The sequence below is a fragment of the Myxocyprinus asiaticus genome, chromosome 10 (assembly GCF_019703515.2).
Source record: "Myxocyprinus asiaticus isolate MX2 ecotype Aquarium Trade chromosome 10, UBuf_Myxa_2, whole genome shotgun sequence".
NCBI lineage: Eukaryota > Metazoa > Chordata > Actinopteri > Cypriniformes > Catostomidae > Myxocyprinus > Myxocyprinus asiaticus.
Window position 1 is genome coordinate 24,848,375 of NC_059353.1, and position 26,654 is coordinate 24,875,028.

The 26,654-nt window shown below is 39.9% G+C and overlaps 1 protein-coding gene across 1 annotated transcript in view; it reads right to left on the reverse strand.

Moving 5' to 3' along the window:
- The window catches only part of dnah7 (dynein, axonemal, heavy chain 7), a 135,273-nt gene that overhangs the window by 59,636 nt on the left and 48,983 nt on the right, over positions 1-26,654 (reverse strand). Inside the window, exons 29-33 of the mRNA XM_051709515.1 lie at positions 19,150-19,248; positions 18,714-18,962; positions 17,937-18,086; positions 11,068-11,250; positions 8,022-8,198 (exon numbers count right to left, since the gene is read on the reverse strand). Of these exons, the coding sequence (XP_051565475.1) occupies positions 8,022-8,198; positions 11,068-11,250; positions 17,937-18,086; positions 18,714-18,962; positions 19,150-19,248 (858 nt within the window). The remainder of the gene's footprint in view (positions 1-8,021; positions 8,199-11,067; positions 11,251-17,936; positions 18,087-18,713; positions 18,963-19,149; positions 19,249-26,654) is intronic.

Below are 26,654 nucleotides of genomic sequence, written 5' to 3' on the forward strand. Positions count from 1 at the left end.
CGTAACCGGCGAAACTGTTGGAATTCCTGAGAACGAAGAAGGACGAGATATGGTGAAATTCCTAGATGAGCTCTTCCCGAGTCTGCTCGACATAACAGGCCATAAGCTGGAAATCAAGTGAGCTCACAGAGTTCCGGCTTGGAGATCGGCAGAAGGAGACAGGCCCCAATCAATTCTGGCCAAATTTCTGAGATCATCCGTTAAAGATCTTGTGTTACACGAGGCAAGGAGCAAAGGAAGGCTTTCTTGGAAGAACCACAGCATTTTCTTGTTCCCAGACTTTGCAAATTCGACAAGAGAGAAACATGATCGATTCAAGGAATGCAAAAAACTCTTACATCAACAGAAGGTCGCTTTTGCACTGATGTTCCTGGCCAAATTGAGAATAGATGCTAAGGATGGCCGTAAAACATTTACATGCCCGCAGAAAGCATTGTCCTTGATAAAGTTAATGGACTGAGTAAGTTATTCTGTGATGCAGCCAAGTGGACCTGACTCACTGAACATTCACTTGACTGTCCGAGGAAACTGAGTGCCTTCTTTGTTTCTTTTTGTGTTGTTTCGCCTAGCGGCTGGAGTTTGTTTTGTGGAATAACACTCCTTCGGGACAGTATGTAGATGAATCTGCATGCTCTTTGTGCTTGTACCTCCTATTGGATGGAGTCTGTTTAGTGGAATATTTCTTGCAAATCATTAGAGTGATTAGGGCATGTGTTGCACTCATGTAACAGCCGAGTGGGCCTGACTCACTGAACATTCGTTTGACTGTCCAAGGAAACTGAACAGCTTTTTTTTTTGCTTTTTTTTTTGTGCTGGTTCCGCTAGCAGCTGGAGTTTGTTTTGTGGAGGAACACACCTTCGGGATGGTAATGTGGATGAATCTACACGTTCTTTGTGCTTATGCCTCATATTGGCTGGAGTTTGTTTTATAGATTATTTTCTGTTGTGTAATTCTGTCTCAAAAAATGTGTATATAAACACCGGATTCGAGCAATCCGATGGCAAAGTTGTCACGGGGGCTCTCGTAGGCATACATGAACTGTTTGAGTGTAGAGGGATGGACGCCAGTTGGCGCTGTTGTGCGCAGGGTTAATTTCTTAATTAATCTATTTCTTTTTTTTTCTTTTTTTTCTGGTGGAAGTTCTGGGTTTGTTTGTTGCTCTAATGTTGGAATGTGGTCTTTATAATTTTGTTTTTGACACACAATCCATTTTTTCTTACATGTCAAAATGTCAAAACGTCAAATGTTAATATGACTGTATTGTCTCTCTCCATGTAGAATGTGAATGGGTTGGGGCACCCCATAAAAAGAAGGAAGTTTATTTCTTTTCTTAAATGTAAGAAATATGATATAGTGTTTCTTGACTTCTGGTTGAAACATCGACAAGATGGCAGCATAGAGAAAGAGCTCCCGAGGAGAATATATGTGAAACCCCCCAAAAAACATTTAATTAACATTGGATGCAATTTATTTTCGTGAGGTGAAGGGGGCATAAGTTGGAAACTAGGTGTAAAACGAAGAAAAATGTACAAACATCGGAAATACACGACGATGAAACCGGGCACACTTACAACAGCCCACAAGTACCCCTGAGGGAGATTCAACACGACCGAATTTCGTCGAGATAATAAAACCCAACTCGATGACATTAAGGGGAAAATTGTGAAAACCAACTCTAGATTGGAAGAGGCAGAGGATTGTATCGTAACATTGGAAGAAAGGATTCAGAATGTAGAGGAAGTACTCACGGGTATGCTAAAGCTTCACGCTATGATGGAATCGAAAATCACAGATGTAGAGGGCCGCTCCAGACATAAAAACGTAAGGATATATGGAATACACGAAGGTGCAGAGAAAGGTTCTCCGACCATGACAGCATTTCTGGAAAAGTTTCTTCGAGAAAATCTCAATATACCAGAAGACTCAACACTCCAGATTGAGAGAGCTCACCAGTCACTCAGTGAGCAGCCACCTCCGGATGCACAACCAAGATCAATCGTTGTCAAATTTCTAAGCTTTGTAACCAAAGAACAGATACTCCGGCTAGCTTGGCAAAAAAGAGGATTCATCTGGCAGGGAAAGCAAATCAGCTTTGACAATGATTACACCCTCTGAGTCCTTCAGATGAGAAGGGAATTTGCAGAAGTACGGAAAGTTCTGAAAGACAGAGAAGTGAGGTTTAAAACATAAGTTATGCACATTTGAAGGTGCAATATGAGGAAGGAGTGAAGATTTATGATACAGTTGAGGAGGCAACGCGAGATATGTTAAACAGAGGATTCCCTGTGCAAATCATCAGCCCTCCAGACAGTCTTACGGAACAGATTAGGCGACTGACATGGCAGAGAAGCGGCCAACGTACTGAAGGGCATGAACCTCCATAGAGAAGGAAGAAAAGCTTCGGAGAGATTGTTCAAAACTATTTGATTTGAATTATGGTCCTCTAAACATGAAAATAAAATCGGATTTACTAAGATGGAACATCATTCCATTTTTAAGTTTCATTTCCAGAGTCGAATCTGTTAAAATGAATATTTTGCCAAAATTGTTATATCTTTTCCAGACACTTCCATTAGAAATACCAATGCAACAGTTCAGGGAATGGGATAAATTAATATCAAAATTTTTATGGCAAGGTAAAAAACCTAGAATAAAATATAAATCACTACAACTAAAAAAAGAAAGAGGTGGGTAAAATCTTCCTTGCTTACAACTATACTATTATGTAGCCCAGTTAAGACCTTTAGTCTGTTGGAGTTGTCCATCATACTCGGCTAGATGGAAGGACATAGAGAGCAAAATGATAGAAGGAATTCCATTAGCAGCTCTGATTGTGGATAACAAACTAAAGAATACATTAGTTGATAAAACAAATCCATGGATTAACCTAGCATTAAAAGTTTGGCACAAGGCTGTAAAATTGTGTGGTTTAGAAGATACATCCAGAATTCTAAGATGGTGTGCATTTGATACAGACTTTGTCCCAAATAGAACAGATGATAGATTCCAAACCTGGGCTAGACATGGTATTTCAAATTATCTCACGTTTTTCAGTAAGGGAATACTTCAAAGTTTTGACTCTATGAAGGAGAAGTATGGACTCAGTCAAAGTGATTTCTATAGATATCTCCAAGTAAGACATTATATAGACCAAAATATTAGGCCATTATTGGAATCAACTGAGATAGGAATAATAAAGTTGTTCTTATCAGAATGTACATTTCACCCATGTATTAAGGTGGTTTCAAATTTATATGAAGGGTTTCTCCAAGCTAAACCGGAAAATACATTATATGTTAAAGACAAATGGGAAAAAGAAGGGAACCTTAAAATCTCTAGGGAGGATTGGGGTAATATTTGTAAATTACCATGGAAATCCACAAATTCAGCACTGTGGAGAGAATTTAGCTGGAAAAATGTTATATGATTTTTTACTACTCCCTCTCAGAAAAGACACCAGGGGTTAGGTGCAGGCTGTTGGAGATCATGTGGGGAAAGTGAAGCTAATCATCACCATATTTTTTGAGAGTGCCAAAGGCTTCTTCTCTACTGGCAAGAGATTAAGATTAATTTGGAGGATATCTTTGGGGTGGTAATTCGTTTCAAATGTGAAACACTATATTTGGGTAACATTTCATTAAGGGGTGGGATGAAAATGATAAGAAACTAATGCTGATTCTTCTGGCAGCCAGTAAAAAAACAATCACAAGAAAATGGCTGAAACCACTGCTGAAGAATGGATAGATATAATACATAATATATACGTGATGGAAAAACGTTCTTTTTCTTTAAAAATTCAGACTGATTCCTTTTTCCTAATCTGGACTAAATGGACTGAATACATTAAACCCATACGGTCAGATTTTTACTGAACTGTTAGAAAAAATGTATGTAAGATATCGTCTTTGTCTTATAATATGTTAGCCCCCCCCAAGTTATACTGTATATAGTTGTTGTTAAATGAGAGGGAAAATGTAAAACCTTTGGAAATTTAAGGTATTTGTATTCAGGATTGATAACTGGTATCATTCTTGGTCAGTGTGTATGTTTTTCTCTGATATACAAAAAAAATAAAAAAAAAAAAAGAAAGAAAAAAAAGAGATATAATGTTTCTTCAAGAAACGCATCTTTCCCCGCAGGAAGCTGAAAAATTTGGGAAGATATGGGGTGGACATGTTTTCTTTAGTGCTGGCTCAAGTAAGAGCATTGATAAGTAAACATCTACAATTCAAATATCTCAAACAGATTAAAGATAAATTAGGAAGAGTCATTATTGTTTTAGCAGAAATTCAGGGGCAAAGTTTGATTTTGGCTAATATTTATGCACCTAATGCTGATGATCAGGGATATTACAGATTTTGAAAGGATGTTGCAAGACACTGGCACCCCTCATGATATAATATTGGGAGGAGACTTTTGATGGACTCAGTCCTTGATCATAGTGAAGCAAAAGTGTGTAGGCCCCCTAGAGCAACACTGACACTTCACAGGATGTGTAAAAATCTTGGTCTTACAGATATTTGGAGACTTTTGAACCCATCTGGTAGGGACTATACATTTTTTTCATCAGTCCATAAGATTTATTCTAGAACAGATTTTTTTATATATATATATATATATCTAAGTCCCTCATTTCATCTGTTGTTGATTGCTCAATTGGAAACATTTTAGCCTCAGATCACGCCCTGGTGAGTTTAGAGGTGTTGCCACATATGGAGAAAATAAAATCATATAGTTGGTGCTTTAATGTATCCCTTTTGCAAAATTCTGAATTCCAACAAATGCTAAAGGCTGAAATTATTGTCTATATGGAGACCAACTGGACCTCAGTATCCTCTGTGGGCATGGCTTGGGAGGCACTTAAGGCGGTTCTTATGGGTTGGATCATACAGTATGCCTCATTCACCAAAATATCCAAAGCACGAGAATTTGTGGAGTTGGAAGGGAATATTAAAAGTGCCAAGGCAGAGCTGAAGCGCCGTATGTCAGCTGATGGCCTCAGAGAATTGACCCGATTGAAATATAGATATAATACTATTTTGTCACGGAAGGTGGAGTTTTGGCCATTCAGGGCAAGACAGTCATATTTTGAGTCGGGGGACAGAGCAGGGAAGCTTTTGGCTAGATATATAAAACAGAGAGAGTCTTTTTCTACCATTCCCTCAGTGAAATCTGCTGGTGGTGAAATATTTACCTCAGCCATTGATATTAATAATGCTTTTAAAGAGTTCTATCTTGATCTCTATAGTTCCACGTCTTTGTCTACTGATGAAGACATTATAAACTTTGTGGAACCATTAGAACTCCCTAAATTGACGAATGAGCAAAAAAATTCTCTTGGTTCTGAGATCACCTTGGAGGAGCTTGGCGAGGTAATTAAGGCCTTGCCTACAGGCAAGGCTCCGGGGCCAGATGGTTTTGCCGCTGAATTTTTTAGAGCTTATGCTACAGAACTGGCTCCACCTTTGTTAGAAGTTTATACGGAATCATTAAAGAATGGAAAGCTTCCTCCAACCATGACACAAGCCCGGATCAGTCTGAATCTTAAAAAGGACAAAGATCCAAGTGAGTGTAAGAGTTACCGTCCAATTTCCCTGATCCAGCTAGACATAAAAATATTGTCAAAAATTCTGGCTAACTGATTAAGTTATGACATCTCTTATACATATAGATCAGGTGGGGTTTATTCGGCCGTAGCTCTTCTGATAACATTAGGCGTTTCATCAGTATCATGTGGTTAGTGGCAAATTATCAGACTCGGGTCACTGCCATCTCAACTGACACCAAAAAGGCATTTGATATGGTAGAATGGGATTATCTTTTTAAGATTTTGGAAATATACAGATTCGGGAATACTTTTATTGGATGGATTAAGTTACTTTATAGACACCCGGTAGCAGCGGTACAAAAAAATTGATTAATTTCAGATTATTTTACTCTGGATAGGTGCACCCGGCAGGGTTGCCCTCTTTCCCCATTATTATTCCGTCTTGCCCTGGAAACATTAGCAGCCGTGATAAGAAGGGAAAATGATTTTCCAGGGGTGGTGGCGGGAGGTGTGGCGCATAAGCTTTTGCTTTAAGCAGATGATATTTTATTATTCATCTCTGACCCCATTAGATCTATGCCTTGCCTCCACAGAATTATTAATTCCTTTTCTAAGTTCTCGGGATACAGAGTCAACTGGTCTAAATCCAAAGCTTTGTCTCTGACAGCGTACTTCCCAGTAACGGCTTTCCAGCCGGGTACCGTCCAGTGGCCCAAACAGGGCATTAAGTATTTAGGCATTTTATTTCCAGCAAATTTGTCTGATTTAGTTAGAGTTAATTTTGACCCCTTAATAAAACGTTTTTCGAGCGATGTGGGCAGGTGGGCTTCATTACATTTATCTATGATTGGGAAGGTTAATGTTATTAATATGATTACTTTAAAAATTACATTTAACTACCTGTTACAATCTCTCCCTGTAGATGTCCCCCCTCTCTTATTTCAAGCAATTTGATAGCATAGCGAAGTCCTTCATTTGGAATGGTAAATGTCCTAGATTACATTTTAATAAGTTACATAGGCCGATTGACAAAGGTGGGCTAGGCCTACCCAAGATTTTATTTTATTATTATGCATTCGGTCTCAGACATTTGGCTCATTGGTCGCTTCCACCTGAGAGAGTCCCTCCCTGGTTTTGTATTGAACAGGAAGTTCTTGCCATTGCAAAGACTTTCTATCAAACTAATCAGAGAAGTTAAGTTACACCCCGTTATCTCGCATTTGCACTCAGTATGGACAAAAGTGTCCAGAGTGTTTAATTCAGACATTTATTTAAATGTTGCCTCAAGCATATAGCTGAACCCTAAATGATGTATTAATAAGTCCCCTTTCTGCTGGTCAGAGTGGATTGTGAGGGGGGTTACTACACTCGGTGACCTGTATGAGAGTGGAGTGTTTAGATCTTTTGAAAATTTGGTTCAACATTTTGGGATTCCCAGATCTCAGTTCTATAGGTATTTACAGCTGCACCACCTACACTGTATTGTTTCTGGGAGTAGCACACACCCCCCTAAAGTGGCAGATACTCTGGGAGAGGTGATTACTGCTTTTGGAAAAGGTCATGAAGCATCAGTGTATTACTCCCTGCTAATTCAGAGTCTGGGGGATGGAGCTTCAACTTCTCTCAAGAGATTATAGGAGAAAGATGGTATTGGTATTCTGGTAAATTTGGTATTGGAGGAGGGAGTGTGGGCTTGGATTCTAAAAAATGTCAAGTCTGCATCTAGAGATGCAAGGGTTCACCTTGTGCAATTTAAGATTTTACATAGATTCTATTGGACCCCCTCTACATTGTATAGGCTTGACACATCCACCTGCTGGCAATGCCAATCAGAAAATGGAGACACAACCCATGTTTTGTGGAGGTGTGTTAAGGTTCAACAATTTTGGTTGAAGGTTCAGAGTTGTATGTGTGACGTTTTGGGCACTCAAATTTTATCTGCCCCAGATTTCGGGTGATGGGGCAGTCATAAATTTGGGGGATAAACATATACAAAATTGGGTTCTGACCAGTATCATGATTGGCAGACAAGTTATTTTAAGGGTATGGAAGTCATTTCCGGAGTGGTGTGCGGAGATGGACATGGTGGCAGCTTTCGAAGAGGTGGCAAGTAGAAAGCTGGTGTTTGGGGACTTGTTTGTTAAGAAATGGGGTAATTATTTAGCATTTTTGGGGGACCCTCGGGTAGGGGATGGGGAGAGAGAAGTTTATTTTAACTATGTATGTTTATTATATTTTCTTTGTGTGTGTGTTTGTGTGTGTGTGTGTGTGTGTGTGTGTGTATTATTATATGTGACCACAGGGGTGTCCGTTGGGGGTCAGGGTGGGGTTGGTGATTGGGGAGGGATATTAGTAGGGGTTAAAAGTTAAAAGTTGTGTATTTTTTGAGTCAATAAAAAATGTTCATTGGAAAAAGATGCCTTCCAGTTGAGTGAAAAACAAACATTATCTATAGAACAGTTACAGCTGTACCTTAGTGCCTTTACGAATAAGTTGCAGACATGCAGGCAGCATGCGGTCAAAGAGGCCAGTGATAAAATCTTTGTGCATGGAGCTCAGAGTGGATGGCAAAGTGTTGAGCCAGGACAACATCATTGGCCTCCATCCTAACATGTGAGGCTCCATGTAGATCATACCACACCGAGATACCTGTGCAGACAGTAGTAATTTTCAAGCTTGCATTAAAATTTTCAAAAACAAGTTCTGACCTAAACATTTGATTAGGCACTGACATTGAACTGAATAACTTATCTTTACTCATGAACTACACTACCGGTCAAAAGTTTTGAAACACTCATTTTTTATTATAAATTTTCACATTTTAGAATAATAGTAAAGTCATTAAAACTATGGAATAACATAAATGGAACTATGGGAATTATGTTGTGACTAAACAAAATCCAAAACAAATCAAAACTGTGTTATATTTTAGCATCTTCAAAGTACTCACCCTTTGCCTAGAATTTTCAGAAATGTACTCTTGACATTTTCTCAACCAATTTCTTGAGGTATCACCCTGAAATATTTTTTAAACAGTACTGAAGGAGTTCCCATCTATATGCTGGGCTATTATTGGATACTTTTCTTATTATTTGGTCCAAGTCATCAATTTCAAAAACTTTTTTTTTTAATTACATTTTAGATTTATAATGAAATAAATTAATATGGTGGCACAATTATATTTTTGTCTACAAAACTAATTTCAAACATTTAAGCATACACCTTCAGATCAAAAGATTTTTAAGATCATGAGAAACATTTCAGTCAAGTGTTTCAAAACTTTTGCCAATAGTGTACATACAGTCATAAACATCACATCACAGAGCAGCATACAAACAGGACTCATGAACACATCAGCTCTTACTAAAGGATGTGGACATACTCAAAAGGGTACGAAACTTTTCATATATTACTAAGCCATCTGGCATGGCACATAGTTCAAGCAACTTACATTTTATTAATCTGTGCGGCAGCTGCATTGGGTTACTCATAAAGATAGAGGTCTTTCGTAGCTCAGATTTGATGAATAGCACATCACCAAGGTTACATGATGGAAACAGCTGTCAGAAACTGGCTCCCATAGAAGGCACAATTGAATGGTAGAGGTGTAAGTAGATTGTAAACTGAGCACGTATGCACAGGTGTTAAGCCGTGGGAGACATCTCAGCCTAGCATGACCTATGAGAACACGTTTGCTTATTCAACTGAATTTTGATGAAACTTTGGTCTAGTTTGCAGCAGGCTCTTTGAGTCAAAGAGTGAGAAAGAGAACGAGCTAGAGCGCTTTCTTTTTCCGACAAAGCAAGACAAGAGATCCAGACAGATTTGATCTCTTTCTCACTCTTTCCCTCTCACTTTTTCTCTAGCGTCGGCTTTGATCTGATCTGGTGGCAGTCACAAACAACCAAAAAACACACAGACATTCACACACACTTTGATATTGCTCTCGCACACTTCCCTTCTCTATAACATGCTTGTTTAATCTCTATTATCATCATCCATTCTTTTAAATCAGAGTCTTCTGCCCACACTGGGTCAGATAGAGCTGAGAGCCATAATTTTAAGAGCCTTTCCTCAGGCTGGGATATGTGAGGCAGATACAAAGCCATCTTAGCAGAAGACGCAGAGATAAAGAACGGGAGGAAATCACGTTGGTGTTTCTGAAAGCAGGAATCCTGCAGCAGCATGCCATTATGTCATTCTTAGATAGGATGTGAGTGGGAGGAAGAGCAGTGTGGGTATATTATTGTGGCACTGCCAATGAATTGGTTAGGCATCGTTTGACAGGTTTGCCGAATGACAATCCAATTTGATGGCCTAGTTTTTTTGCAACCCAAACATCAAAGACAGAGCCTGTCTGAATGTGATGGCAATTTCTAAAATATGTATCTCCTCTGATAGGGATATATCAAATAGTGTTGGGAAATGCGACATATTTTCATAAAATGTCATCATACTTTACCTAATAGAAACAAATATGTGCACTGTAAACTTGCCTTTGTAGGTGAAATATTTTACAGGAATATCCATAGGAATATATTACAAAGTGTCTGCTGAAGCATGTTTAGCAGTAATGGAATTTGAAACATGTAAGACTATATATATAGTATGTCACAGTCGCTACATCCGCAGTCTCCACCTCTCACCATCAGAGGTCATCCTCACCTGAGTTCTGAGGGTATCATGCACACCTGTGGATGCTTAACTCATTATCAGTCAGTGTATTTATACTGGCTTGATTGCTTCATTCAATGTGAAGTATTGTTGTTTACTTACTACAGTTCTGAGCATAATCTACCTCTCTGACATCATTTGTGTTTTGATCTCTTTGCCTGGTTTACTGGATAACTCTTGTGTTTTGCCCTTAGGACTTTGTACTGATTTTTGGCATTGAACTGTGCTTTATCTTTGGATTTCCCTTTTGCTGTGTGTCTTGGTCCTTCTGCTAAATAAAACCTCTGCAAATGGATTCTTATGCATCTGATGATTCACAATATCAGTGTTGTAGGTACATCCAAGATGAATTTAGGATTTAAATTCATGTGTCTTAAAAGAATATCACTATAATCAAATGCATTTCTGAAAAATAAAATAATAGAATGATTTCATACTATGCCATAATCAATGACGTGACACGGTGTTTCTTGAGGTGCAGAGTTTACATGTGCACAAGTGTGAATTTGATTTGAGAGCTATAGCAGAGGGGAAGATTTTCAACGAATGACTTTAGTCTGTTCCTCACAAATAGCTATTCTGGCTTCAGAAGACTTGAATTATAGTGGATGAGTCAAATGGACTACTATTATTTTACTTTTATGGTGCTTTTTGTCCTTTTTGGAGCTTCACAGCCCTGGATCGCTGTCTAGTTTTATTTTAATAGATAAGAGTCCTGTTTCTTGGAAGACAGGAAGTCATACAGATTTGGAACAACATGAGGGTAACTAAATGATGACAGAATTATCGTTTTTGGGTTAACTATTCTTGTAAAACAAGATTAACATTTGCTTTTCCAACTCACCGTAGCTGGTGAAGCCACCTCCAGGTCCATGGGTTCAAAGATGAGACTCATCTGTGGGGACATCTGGATGATCTCTCCACTCATGAGACAAAGCTTCTTGTTGTCATCTAGTACAGTGTTCATGTTCTCAATCCACACTGCGTCAACTGGCCCATCAAAAATCAGCCACTTTCTGTCAGGACTCTGGGGAGGGAAGCAGTAAACAGTTACTCAAGAGTCACTAAACAAAATCAAAAATTTGCTGTGTGAGTTGTGGCTAGTTATAATAAAATAGGTATTATTGTACTTGTATTATTTTATTATAACACTCTATAGATTCGAGTTAGACATGCTCGTAAAGGAAGTCGCACACTGGATGCATCTGGTGGATGACATGGTGCGTTCTAAAATTTGAAACAATGGTTTTCTTTGAATGTGCACACACTGCCGCCACTCGCCGTCTGTTGGCGCCGCCCAGCTTCGACTACAGAGGCTGCTCAAATTTCTGCTGTGCGACAGAGGGCAACTCGCATATTTTCCATTAAATTCAATCCAAATCATTATCAAAAGACATAGATTATTTACTCTAGCCTTCTTCATTCTTGAATAAAGGAAAAATCTTGGTAACTTTTGTGTTTACTGTCTTCCACCTGAACCGCATCGACGTGTCCTGTGTTTGATACCTTTGCCGTGTCCTAGCCGTGACGCGGCATGGCGCTTCATGTCCAGTGTGCTACCACTTCTGATGCAGAGTCCAAGTAAAGTCTCAAGTCTTTTAAGGCCAAGTCTAAGTCAAGTCCCACTGTGTCTGTCTTCGATTACCCTGCCACAGCTTTATAATTTGTTTAATATATCACAAGCTTGAAATGCATCCTTGTGTTTTGATCTAGTTCAGCATTCCACTTGGCAGCATTGCCAAGATTCTGCAGCATTTTTTTCATTGCCTTGAGCGAAGCAGTGGCCAACAAATATGAATCTAAGTGTAAACTATACACTTGACACATGTCTGCTCTTATTATGTTGTTTTTTTATTGCTCAATTACAGCTATTAGAAGATATAGGCTTGTTCCTTCTTTCTTGCTGCACCAATGACTGTCAACTGTCAACCATGTCTTCTGCCAACAACTTCGGTAGCTTAAGCATTTCTGTGGCAAGCCAAAGAAACAAAGCTTCAAACTGTAATTCTTTGGGAATATGGGTATGACTGCACTATGAACAACGTAAGTGTCAGTGCTTACACGGTAGCACAGATTCACACTTTGTGTTACCATGTTGAGAGAAATATCAAGGCTGTATCCTTAGGCATTAATGTAAGCACTCGGGTTTTGTAATGGCTTTAATCTAAAGGCAGAGAATTTAATGATCATTGCCAGCTTTTATGTATCTAGTAGTGGCTTAAATATGAATGTTTCTGTATTAAACATAGGCGGATTGTGTAGGTTTGGGGGAGGCTTAGCCTTCCCCTGGCCACAGGCACGATGTGAGTATTAAGAGAAATAGGTATGGATAGGGAATTCTGAATGCCGCTCTGAGATAATGCTGCTCGTACCTGCTGGTCTTGGATCAGTTTCCTAACTTTAAAGGTAAATCTTAATTACTATTGAGAAGTGGAGAGCTGACTCTAGATCAATGGCTGTGGGCACTTTTTATTTTACATTGATTGAGTTGCTCTAGCCTATCACTGCATGTATGAGCAAGGAGATTGTCTTCATTTTTTTTTTTAAATATTAAATAGTGTAATTCTTGAATCAAAACATATTTATTAGATTATGGTCGTATTGAAAACGAGCTCTTCCATGTTTGTAACATTCCTTTTTAATTATGCATCCATTCACATTTAAACTAATAAGCATGTGCATTTATGATGACATTACTTACCGGAAAGGCATTAGACTGGGCCACAGCTGTTTGGGAGAGCGTTAATCAGATTCAAACGTCTTTCAATTACTTCGCTTCCCAGATCCATGAAGCGTTTGAATACCCAGAGGGAGGAAAAAATGTCTCTGTTCAGCTGCTTCATGTACGCCAGTGTTCACGTTCTGCAGCTGACTTTGCCATACACTTCAGGACATTAGCAGCCCAAAGTAGATGGAATGAAATTGCACTCAAGACTGTGTTCAGAGAGGGAATGAATTACAATCTGCAGGCCAAACTCTCATGTAAGGGTGAGGAGGCAACACTTACTGAATTCATTTCATTGGCAGTAAGGATTGATAATTTACTGCGTAATTCACCACGCTCAAGGATTAGCTCCAAGTCACAACCATCAGTTCAAAGTCAAGTGCAAGCATGCCCCAAAGCTCCTGAACCGATGCAGTTCGCCTATACCAGAGTTTCTGATGAAGAACGCGATCGTCGTCATAAGGAGCGACTATGTAATTACTGTGGTGAAAGGAATCATCGAAACTCCACATGCCCTCACAAAGGCAAGAAATATCAAGACTCCAGAACTATTGTGAGTACCATGAATATTTCATCTTCCACACACCACAGTTTCACTCTTGCCATTGAGCTCTCCTTTGATAAACTGAAATGTGTTTCTGCAATCGTCGACTCAGGGGCTGCCGTGAATTTAATTCACCGAGGTCTAGTACGAGAACTCCATATCCCTACAGTATCTTGTATACCCACCATTAACATTGCTGCTGTGAATAATGCACCTATAGGCACAGGCATCACTCACCAAACATTTCCAGTGACACTACGGATTGGATTGGTTCATACATTCTCTTTATATCATCAACTCACCCAAGTATCCTCTCATCCTGGATCATCCATGGCTGGCTATCCATGATCCCATCATCTCCTGGAACCAGGATGAGTTAAAACAATGGTCCGATTATTGTCAGTCAAATTGTCTTCATGTCACAGTCACCATGCCATGTTTGACTACCAGCGTCAAAAGTCCTGAGAACCAAGCTCAAATCCAGGTCCCCAGGGAATATTCTGAATTCGCTGAGGTATTCAACAAAGTCAAGGCAACCCAACTACCCCCTCATCATCCTTGGGACTGCGCTGTTGAATTACTTCACAACATGGCACCCCCTAGGAGCAAAGCCTATCCATTGTCAAGACCTGAAAACATGGCCATGGAGACTTGCATCGAGGAGGCTTTAGATTCAGGGTTAATTCAACCTTCCACTTCACCAGCTGCAGCAGGCTTCTTTGTTGAGAAGAAAGATGGAGGGCTCTGTCCATGCATTGACTACTGAGGATTGAACACCGTAACAATCAAGTACAGGTACCCACTCCCTCTTGTTCCGTATGCCCTAGAACAACTACGTGAAGCACGCATCTACACAAACTTGATTTGAGAAGTGCATACATCCTGATTCGTATCAGAGAGGGAGACGAGAGGAAAACCACATTTATCACCACTAGGGGGCACTATGAATACCAGGTGATGCCTTATGGCCTGGCCAATGCACCAGCTGTGTTCCAGTCATTCATCATTGAGATCTTCAGAGACCTCCTCAAAAGATGTGCCATCGCCTACATTGACGACATACTCATAAACTCCCAAGATAAAGCACAACATAAAGACGTTAAAATGGTCCTCTCCTGCCTGCTGAAACACTAACTCTATGTGAAAGCAGAGAAATGTGAGTTCCATGTTACCCATACAACATTCTTAGGGTATAGCATCAGCCACAGAGGTGTTAAGATGGATGATTCCAAGAACAAGGTAGTCACGGAGTGGCCAATTCCCAACACTGTTAAGGAGCTACAATGTTTCCTGTGTTTTGCGAACTTCTACAGGAGGTTTATCCGCAACTACAGTCTCATCTCTGTCCCTTAACGTCTTTGCTCAAAGGAAAACCATCCAAGCTACCATGGACTGACTCTGCTCAAAAAGCCTTTGACACCCTGAAGACCAGTTTCACATCTGCCCCCATTCTCAAGCACCCAGATCCTAACCAACCATTCATTATGGAAGTGGATGCCTCAGACTGCGGCATAGGGGTTCTCTCTCAATGCCACAGTAACCCTGGAAAACTATATCCTTGTGCTTTCTTTTCCGTAAACTGAACTCCACTGAAAGGAACTATGATGTTGAAAACAAAGAACTACTCTCCATGAAGGCTGCGCTAGAAAAGTGGCGCCAATGGCTTGAAGGTTCTGTCCATCCATTCCAAGTAATCACCGACCATAAGAACCTTGAATACATCAAAGGAGCAAAACGTCTGAATCCACGACAAGCCCGATGGTCACTCTTCACAAGGTACCAATTCACAGCCACCTACCGCCCTGACAGTAAGAACTGATCCCCTTCACAACATACCTCAAAATGAATCTATACCACCATCTTCTGTCATCACACCCATAAGCTGGGACATCATGGAAGAGATCCAAAGAGCCCAACAAACAGACCCTGCACCACCTGAATGCCCTCCAACAAAACAGTATGTACCACGCATGCTACGCCAAAGAACAATCCAATGGATCCATACCTCCCTCAGCACTGGACACCCTGGCATCCAGAAAACAATAGGCCTGGTACGTAACCCATTTTGGTGGCCTTCAATCATTAATGATGTCACTGCATACATTAAAGCATTTCAAGTTTGTGCAAAGTCTAAAACCCCCAGAGAACTGCCAGCCAGCCTGCTACAGCCACTGCCTATCCCTCAGAGACCCTGGTCCCACCTGTCCGTCGACTTCATTACCAATCTGCCAAACTCCAATGGGTATACCACCATCTTTGTTATCATTGATCATTTCTCTAAGTCATGCAGTCTAATCCCCATGAAAGGTCTACCCACTGCCATGGAAACCGCTAACGCTCTGTTCCACCAAGTTTTCAGGATCTGTGGTCTGCCAGAAAACATAGTGTCTGACCGGGGACCACAGTTCACTTCCAGAGTCTGGCAGGCTTTCTGTAAACAGCTGGACATCAACGTCAGCCTCACGTCTGGTTATCATCCTCAGGCAAACGGACAGGTGGAGAGACTAAACCAGGAAATCGGCAGATACCTCAGGTCTTACTGCAGTCGAGAACAACAGAGGTGGAGTGACTTCCTCTCATGGGAGGAAGAATACACCCAGAACTCCCTCACGCACTCATCTACTGGACTCGCTCCCTTCCAATGCATGCTGGGCTACCAACCTCCTATGTTCCCTTGGTCGGGTGAACCCTCTATGGTGCCAGCGGTGGATGATTGGGTCAGGCGGAGCGAGCAAGTGTGGGACAGTGCGCACGTCAGATTGCAGCGGGCCGTCCGGGCCCAACAGATCCAAGCTGATCGGAGGCATCCCCGCCCCGACTATCAACCTGGCCAGAGAGTCTGGCTATCTACACGAGACCTCATGTTGCGACTACCCTGCAGGAAACTCAGCCCCAGGTATGTTGGTCCATTCAGAATTGTAAGACAAATCAATCCTGTAACTTACCGACTGGAGCTACCTGCTAACTACCGCATCTCTCTTTCCTTACATGTGTCATTTGTTGAAACCTGTCCACCCGACATCTGACCCCGGAACCACGGATCCTGAGTCTCCTCCATTGGAGATAGACGGATCACCTGCTTACATGGTCAGAGAGATCATAGACTCACGTCATTGAGGGGGCCAGATGCAGTACCTGGTGGACTGGGAAGGTTATGGACCAGAGGAGAGATCTTGGGTAGCCGCCAAGGACATTCTGGACCCATCATTGATCTATGACTTCCACCGAGCGCACCCGAATTGTCCTGCACCACGACCAAGGGGACGACCCAGAAGAAGAACACCGGGAGTTGTTCGTAGAGGTTGGGGGGGGGGCTTCTGTAACGAATGAGGCTGGTATCCCTTCAGCCGACCACCAGAGGGAGCCCTCTCCCAAATACTGACACTGTACCGTTTCCTCTATGGTTACTTCCTGTTTGAACCATATAAATAGCCATGCTCTTCCATTGTGACTTTGCAAAGTATTGCCAGTTTCACTGCCTTACCAAGCGTCATTCTCATTGCCTGATTACTGCCTACTTGTTATGACCATTGTGCCTGCTTTACGGATTTACTGATATTGGATTACTGTTTTGCTCTGTTTGCCTGGTTGGACTGATTACCTGTGTAACGATAACATTGCCTGCTTCAATGATTACGTCTCTGCCTTGTGTCTTGGATTTGTTTGCTGATTATAATAAACTTCTTGCATATGGATTCTACCTTTTGCCTTCATGTCGAGTCCCTTACATGATGAAACAAAACAAATTACGCATATATGCTTGGTCTAATCATAAGTCGCTAAAACAATTATCAGTATTACTGATGTAATAACAATGACCCAATTATTAATCTGGAGTGTTTTGTATGTAGTGTGAATGTTGTACGGTAGCATTTTGAGAATTTTTCCTATTTACATCTTCTGTTTTTATTGAATGTATTTATTGAATTTTATTTATGCGCATGCAGCGACAATGCACACAGATGAGGACTGTCTGTGTGTCGAGAAAATCTGGTCAGACAGTCCGTGTAGAGTGTGCTGATTATGAAATTTGTGTCAAGCATACTGTTCACGGTACAATCCAGAGCATAAAAAACCAAATTATACTTTGACCTTTACCCCATGGTTTGTTCACCCTCCACCTATGGTGTAAAACTTAAAAGGATAGTTCACTCAAAAATTAAACACTCTCAATCATTTGCTCACCCTCATATTGTTCCAAACCCATATGGATTCTTTCTTCAGTGGAACACAAAGGTAGATGGTACGCAGAATGTTACCTTCTGCCTAATATCAAATTCTTGTGTTCCACAGAAGAAATTCACATGGAAAAACAAGAGGGTCAGTAAATGATGACTGAATTTTCATTTTGGAGTGAGCTATTCCTGTTACTAAACAAACATGGTTTGTACAATATGCACAATCAATTGATGGATGATGGATGGATGGATGGATGTAACTGTACCTGGGAAGTGGCAAATGCCCTATAGCTGACAGCCAGGATGCCATCTGACCACTCATGGGACACAGGATCAAACTGACCATAAAGCTGGCCCATGGTGATAGACTTTGGGTTGATCACAGTTATCTGAACCCTCTTCTCATCCATCAGTCCCTGTATTTAAAACACTTTTGTTATTCATATTTAATGGTAAACATTAAGTTCTGATTTAACATTTTTATCCACATTTTTTTCAAAGGATTGTTTTCCATTTTTTTATATTAGCATGTGCATGAGTATGGTTTAATGCAGTGATTTATGACAGTTCCTTCACTAAATGTGTCATCTCTAAACGCACATTAAATCAGATATACTTTCTATAAAAACATATTTTACAGACAGTTTAAGCATTTTCTTTTCTATTGTGAAATTAAAAAACTAAATTTTAAGCATACAGTAAAGCCTAGTTCATAGACATTTGTCCCAGTATGAAATGTGTGAATGTGCAAGAATAGTTTCTATTGTGCTATTTTGATACAAATTCATATCCACTTGGAATTGAAGAAAAAACATACTCAAAATCATTCAATAAATAGGATAAAATGACAAAAGTTTGAAACCCTATCATATGTAATGTATATGTTGTATGGAGATAGAATTCTAGTCCTACTGTGACTATCTGACTTAAACTCAAAGTCCACTCTTTAATGACCTCAACATACAGATAACCTTTCATTGTCTGCAAATGTGGTACTACTAACATAGCAGTAGTTTTTGTGAACAGTTGTCTAATTACAGCACCTTTTGACAGATGTCTTGCAGGGCTGCGGCAAGCACACGGTAGGCGGAAGTCTTTCCACCAAAGGGCTCTCCCACCAACATGAAGCCATGGCGCACAATCATCATTTCATAGATCTGTAGGATCTTCTCCGCAAAAAAATCAGTGACCTGCAGGTTCATATTAGCACTGTTTTCCTTAATAGCATCAAGCAGCACACTGTAATCTGGTTTTGGTAGCTTGATCCCAGGGAATAGATCAGAGGTGATGCCCTAGACAGATTCACAATGATTGGGAAATCAGTGATTATGGAAAACCACTAAATGAACAGATAAATAATAATTATTTGATATTTGCATATGCTTTGTTGCCGATTTATATACTGATGAATGTATAATTTTTGGTAATATGAAGAATATATTGATGTGTGACCCAGATGTGTTGTGGATGGTGTTGTACCTCAAATAACGGGAGATCATGAGCCAGAAATTTTGGAAGGTTAACATCAATAATAGATCTCAGCAAAAGAACATCCTCATTCTCTTCTGGAAACCTCAGCTGTGACATGTTAAACACAGGGAGAGAAAAAGGTTTGACACTCAATAACAGATTTGCTTGTGCTACCACTTTTTGTAGTCTCCAGAGGGAGAATGGCATTCAGGCACATTGTCTTTGTTCATTTTTTACAATCACAGTCATTTGCAACTCAGACCCGAGGGGTTTACAGCGTGCCTCTGTCTCAAGAAGTAATTTCAAGATGGCAAAAGAGTGCGGTCTCGAGTGTGATGGTGCAAAGATTGCTGTGAAAATGACACAGACATATTCATTTCTTAGAACAGCACAGATGACACAAGCAGGTGCTATTCAAATTTGGAAAAACGAGAAAAGCAAGCAGGAGCTGTCAAGGTCAATGTCTTTTTCCATTTTTCCTATGCCTATTTCAGTTGTGAGAGATTTGCTTTTTGTGACTTTTATATTACAGGTTCATTATTGTTACACTATACCCACAACTAACAGGAAATATTAAGAGTAACTATAGCCAAGTACATACTGCAGCAAAATAAATCGATTGTTTTGTGAACCTGTCACAATGTAATTCGAACTTTGAAAAGAGGCTATTGTTGAAGGATTATTGATATTGAAGGATGTTCTTGAAGCAAACCTGCGCTTGTGAGTAAGTGTACCAAATTGCAGTTTCTCATTCCACATATGAGGAAAGCATTTACGAAGTATTAAAGGCACAGTAGAAAGAAACAACCCATTTAATTTTAAGTGTCAGAGATAGAGTATGGTCATGAAAAAAGAAATATGACTGTTTTTGGAGCAGAAAACATTAGATGCTGTATCAGTATCTGATGCTGTGGGAGCTCCTCCTAGGGGTGTTCTTTGGTACTATGACACTAGCCAACAGGGTAGTAAAACATTGCTCTTATTCAAACCACTGGTAATAGTGAGAATACAGATTTTTGATCTATCATCCAATACAACAACACTAACCAACTGTTCAGTAATAATTGGATAATCAACCCACTTCCTCTGTGAAAATCTGGGAAGAGAGGGAAGATACATGCAGGTTATAAAACCTGGTAAAGGTGTTAGGCAGTGGTGAAGTCTAAGGCATACGCAGGCATACGCCGTATGCCCACCTATCTTTCTTAGGATTTTGCATATGCCCACCAAACATAAGTGATTATATGTATGGCCGCCAGAACAACAAGTAGGCTTTAGAAACGCAATGAAGCAGTGCCGCTGAGTGAACTGTGTGGTTTTTTTTTTTTTTTATGTGAACAGAGATTCTCTCTAAACGTGCACAGAGCTGTGGGAGGCGAAATGCAACTGATGGCATGGGCAAGACAGCTGACTAAGCTGATCCACCAATCAGAACGTTCATTTCAGACATGGTTGGATATTTGCTAATCAATCATTTTTTTCCGTTTTAGTAAGGGATGGGACATTTCCAGCGTCTAATGCTGATACACAAGCATCCCTGCAATAACCATAATTTGCACTGTAATTTATTCCCTGCTAAACGTAAATATATACTTATACATTTAAATTTAACTTATGTAATTAAACAGTGAAAATACTGCATATTATTGTCTTTTACTGCTGTCGGTGGTGCCTTTTTCTCGTGATAGCAAATCATTTCAATTTATATTTCTAAGTAGGAAAACAATTTCACTATACACAGAAAAGCACATTATAGTACACAAATAAAACAAATAACCATTCATTCTTATGTACGCTACATATGGTAATACAAGATAACGTGTTAATGTGAACATCAGTTGAGTTATTATAAAGTATTAAACATTTTCATAATAGCCTAATTACATTTTTATATACAGGTGCATCTCAAATTAGAATGTCATGGAAAAGTTCATTTATTTCAGTAATTCAACTCAAATTGTGAAACTCGTGTATTAAATAAATTCAATGCACAGACTGAAGTAGTTTAAGTCTTTGGTTCTTTTAATTATGATGATTTTGGCTCACATTTAACAAAAACCCACCAATTCACTATCTCAAAAAATTAGAATATGGTGACATGCCAATCAGATAATCAACTCAAAACACCTGCAAAGGTTTCCTGAGCCTTCAAAATGGTCTCTCAGTTTGGTTCACTAGGCTACACAATCATGGGGAAGACTGCTGATCTGACAGTTGTCCAGAAGACAATCATTGACACCCTTCACAAGGAGGGTAAGCCACAAACATTCAAGCTGGCTGTTCACAGAGTGCTGTATCCAAGCATGTTAACAGAAAGTTGAGTGGAAGGAAAAAGTGTGGAAGAAAAAGATGCACAACCGAGAGAACCACAGCCTTATGAGGATTGTCAAGCAAAATCGATTCAAGAATTTGGGTGAACTTCACAAGGAATGGACTGAGGCTGGGGTCAAGGCATCAAGAGCCACCACACACAGACGTGTCAAGGAATTTGGCTACAGTTGTCATATTCCTCTTGTTAAGCCACTCCTGAACCACAGACAACATCAGAGGCGTCTTACCTGGGCTAAGGAGAAGAAGAACTGGACTGTTGCCCAGTGGTCCAAAGTCCTCTTTTCAGATGAGAGCAAGTTTTGTATTTCATTTGGAAACCAAGGTCCTAGAGTCTGGAGGAAGGGTGGAGAAGCTCATAGCCCAAGTTGCTTGAAGTCCAGTGTTAAGTTTCCACAGTCTGTGATGATTTGGGGTGCAATGTCATCTGCTGGTGTTGGTCCATTGTGTTTTTTGAAAACCAAAGTCACTGCACCCGTTTACCAAGACATTTTGGAACACTTCATGCTTCCTTCTGCTGACCAGCTTTTTAAAGATGCTGATTTCATTTTCCAGCAGGATTTGGCACCTGCCCACACTGCCAAAAGCACCAAAAGTTGGTTAAATGACCATGGTGTTGGTGTGCTTGACTGGCCAGTAAACTCACCAGACCTGAACCCCATAGAGAATCTATGGGGTATTGTCAAGAGGAAAATGAGAAACAAGAGACCAAAAAATGCACTGTCAAAGAAACCTGGGCTTCCATACCACCTCAGCAGTGCCACAAACTGATCACCTCCATGCCACGCCGAACTGAGGCAGTAATTAAAGCAAAAGGAGCCCCTACCAAGTATTGAGTACATATACAGTAAATGAACATACTTTCCAGAAGGCCAACAATTCACTAAAAATGTTTTTTTTATTGGTCTTATGATGTATTCTAATTTTTTGAGATAGTGAATTGGTGGGTTTTTGTTAAATGTGAGCCAAAATCATCACAATTAAAAGAACCAAAGACTTAAACTACTTCAGTCTGTGTGCACTGAATTTATTTAATACACGAGTTTCACAATTTGAGTTGAATTACTGAAATAAATGAACTTTTCCACGACATTCTAATTTATTGAGATGCACCTGTATATATTTAAAATGTAAATATATATATATATATATATATATATATATATATATATATATATATATATATATATATATATATATAAAACATTAAGTTACCATACCATGGTTCTTAGTAGTGTACTGTACACCATGCTAGCAAGAAACTTACCCTGATATACATTTTGTAAGTTCATGTGGGACTATAATTACAACAGCCATATATATATATATATATATATATATATATATATATATCTTGCTCATTTTACATATGTACTGTATATAAATGTAAATATATGAATTTTAGAGACCGGGTGCATGTTTTATATTATTATATTTGTATTTATTTTATTTATGCCAACCTCTTCAGCCACTACCACACCACTGGTGTTAGGGGAAGCCCAACTTGCAGCCAGACATATGTCTTCTAGTGACATACTCCTGGTGGAATGAGCTTTAACACCGTGGAACACTGTATGCCTTGCAAATCATAAGCGAGCACACTGGCATCTACAACCCAGTGGAAAAGTCTTTGCTTGGAGATGGCCAGCTCCTGTGAGCAGCCTCCAAAGCAAACAAAGAGTTATTCAGACACCCTAAATTGACTTGTTTGGTCAATGTACATGTGTAATGCCCTTACAGGGCAGAGCATGTGTAGTCTCGTAGCCTCGTCCGACTCAAAGGGAGGATGAAAGAAGCCCTGCAGGTTAACAACATAAGCCCTAAACTTTGGGCACATAACCCTCTCTGGGCTTGAGAATGGCCTTTGACAGGACTGGTCCGAACTCTAAACAAGAGTCACTGATCGAAAAGGCCTGAAGGTCCCCTACACGTTTGACTGATACCAAAGCGAGTAGCAGCACAGTCTTTAAAGAGAGTATGCGTGAGCTTACCGCCTCTAGTGACTTGAACCTGTAAGCTCTTTTAACACCAGCGCTAAGTCCCAGACCGGGACAGGTGCAGGGCAAAAGGGTCTCAGCCATCTCACACCACACAAAAATTTACTGACCAGTGGGTGTTTGCATACAGACCAGCCCTCATGAGGTCACGAGTGGCCGCTATGGCAGCGACATAAACCTTGAGCGTGAATGGACTGAGTCCTGCATCCAAATGCTCTTGCAGGAAGGAGAGTATTGTCTGCACAGGGCAATGCGTCAGGTCCTCACCTCAGGAGTAACACCAATTGGCAAAAAATGGCCATTTTAGGGCATACAGCCATCTCACTGGGGGAGCCCTGGCCTGTAGTATGGTGCCTAGCACTGGTTGCTACAAACTTTGTACTCTGTATTGAAAATATGTGAATGCTTATTATATTTTTAATATGTAACAATCATTAACAATGATTCACAAAAATAAGTGTTTAGATCGGTTAACACACTCACATTAACGATGTATGGATGGATAATATTTGTGTCTGATTGTTTGATGTTTGAGGCTTAGACATTTTAAATGATATAATGGTTTGTCCAGATTACTTCAATTGTAGACAGTAAAACATACTAATGCATGGGCGTCCTCATGAATGTTAAATTCTAAATGGTGAAACAAATTAAAAAACAGTTATTATTTCATGTACATTGTGTACAGGGTGTATTATGTAATATGGATATTGTGCATTACGTGTACATATTTTTCAGTGAGTGTATTGTGTATTCTGTAAATCTTGTATATCATCTTGTAAATTCACAACTGCAGTGTTGGTGTAACTGTATATGGTGTAGTTTACATGATGTAGTTTTTTAAAGTGATTTGATTTCCATAACAATTTTAACCAAGTTAAATTAATTCAAACTTTAAAATCAATCATTCAGCTGGTTTTGTAAAAGCCACATTTGAAGCAGTGTTTAACAATTTTTGTCAACAAAAACATGAATACATATGCAGTGGTATACCCTGAAAGGGCTACAACAATTCCCAGTGGGAATTGTGATGGTTTAACTACATGCGCTAACAATGTGGCAATAAAGCATGTAGTAACAGTGATGGCATTAATCCGTGCCGCTCCTGAAAGCTTATCACAACAAATAGTAGGAGAAAATAAATACAGATAAAAAAAAAATAAAATAAAAAATAAAAACACCTAAATATATATATCACTAAACAATAACAAATTATGAAGCCGCTAGTAGATTCTTACACATTTACACGCACACCACGCACCTTAACTTCCAGGTCAAGGAGCTGTTACTCAAAAACTCAGTAACCAATGAGAACCCATCTCTGTTAGCCCTGTCCATAAAAGAGGTTTGTGCCAGAATTGCAAATGAAAACTCAAGAAGCGTAAATGAAAACTTTGAAAGCATGTATGAAAACTCTAGGTGCACATTCATAAGTCCTGATCAGCTAACGCAAGCAGAGAATTTAGTTAACAAAGGATGCTGTTTATTTGAAGATTAAGTTAAGAATATTGCCTTTGATTTAATTTTTTCAGTTTCAGAGGGTTTTTCTTAATTCTCTGTTTATATTTTTATTAATTTCTTGAAAAGTTATCTTCAAAACATTTGGCACAAATCTAATCCAATACTGTAAAAGCCGTTCTGTGCCTCGCACGCAGGTACTTCCTCTACCGCATTTTTGGATAGGAGGCATTATACCTGTGAGTGTAAAATTGCCGCATGTCGCACTGTATGGTGGAGGACAGACAACGTTGACGCAAGATGGCTGCCTTACAAACTGAAGTACCCTCCTAAATCTCCACACTCTGTATCCCATCCTCTCGCATCTCACTCAAACGGTCCCTCGGGAGCCACAGAGGAGCAAGCATGAGGAGAGGAGAGAGAAGCACCTTCAGCTTTAAGAACGAAAGTGAGCCAAGAGCAAAGCATGTTGAGTTTCATGTGTTCACAATCAACACAATCAATTTCGGCAAGCACTGTGTCAGTAAGGACTCATCCCAGGCTATATACAGCGCTCATACTGAATGGGTGAGCCACTTGATATGGAGAAGAGGAGGCACACAAGGAACTGAGCCTGTAACAAACCCTTTTAAAATCTCCGTGCTCTATATCCTATCCTCTTGTGTCTCACTCATACGATCCTTTGGGAGCCACAGAGGAGCATTAGCGGGGGGAGAGGGGTGCATCTTCAGCTTTTAGAACAAAAGCGAGCCACTTAAGCCATACATCATTAGTTTCATGTGATCACAGTAAATGTAATTAGTCTCAAGAAGCACTGTTTAGAAAACAGCACTCATGCCCTGAGGGATATTTTGCTCGGTTTTACTTGCTTGTGAAAAAATTAGAACAGTGTAGTGAAATTGGTTTAGGGTTCCAGAGCACAAGAGCTGTCTACGCAACCCTGAAAGAGGAAAATGCTGATGGTGTGGTGCTGGGCTCCGGCTTATATGCCAGCTATGATGCATACATAGGGTGGAGCGCAGAGCTTCATCTGCCAATAAAAATGGCATGATGGTATAGGGTTCAAGGTGGTGACCCCTAGGAGGAGCTCCCACAGCCTCAGCTACCAACGCAGCATCAAAGTTATCAACTTGAAAGGGAACTTTAGTTAGATTATAAGTGGACCTCAAGGGGAAACATTAATATTATATGACTTCTTTAAATGCACATAGTATTTACAGAACCAAACTGAACAACTATTTGTCAATTCAGTGACATAATTAAAAGCATGAGACAGTGTGTTTACGGTCCAGAGAAAGCACACTGTTTAAAAGCAGCAGCTTAATGGATATTTAAACCCTGTTTACTTGCTCTGTGCCCCTAAAATCAGTGTCTTTAAATCAGAGACACATGGGGATCTTCCTAAGGAAGAATTCTCTTTTTCTCTTGTGCATACTAAGTAAGTTTTCAGTTGGAGGTTGATTTCACATAAAAGTATAACACTGTGGTGCTATAAAAACATTGCTTGTTATGTTTGAGCTGCCCATCCAGCCCAAAACAACAACACTGCCTCGATCAGTGGTGTGAATTTGGGGAGGGACAATCTGTTTGGACAACCAGTGATAGATGGAAAAGTTTTCTGGAATCTGAAAGCTGCACTGATTTGTGGCCAGAATTCTTGAGGGTCACATAAGGTTTTAGTTCTCAGTTTCAATAGTTTGTGTTTTTCACAGATCTGCAATTCTCTGGGCT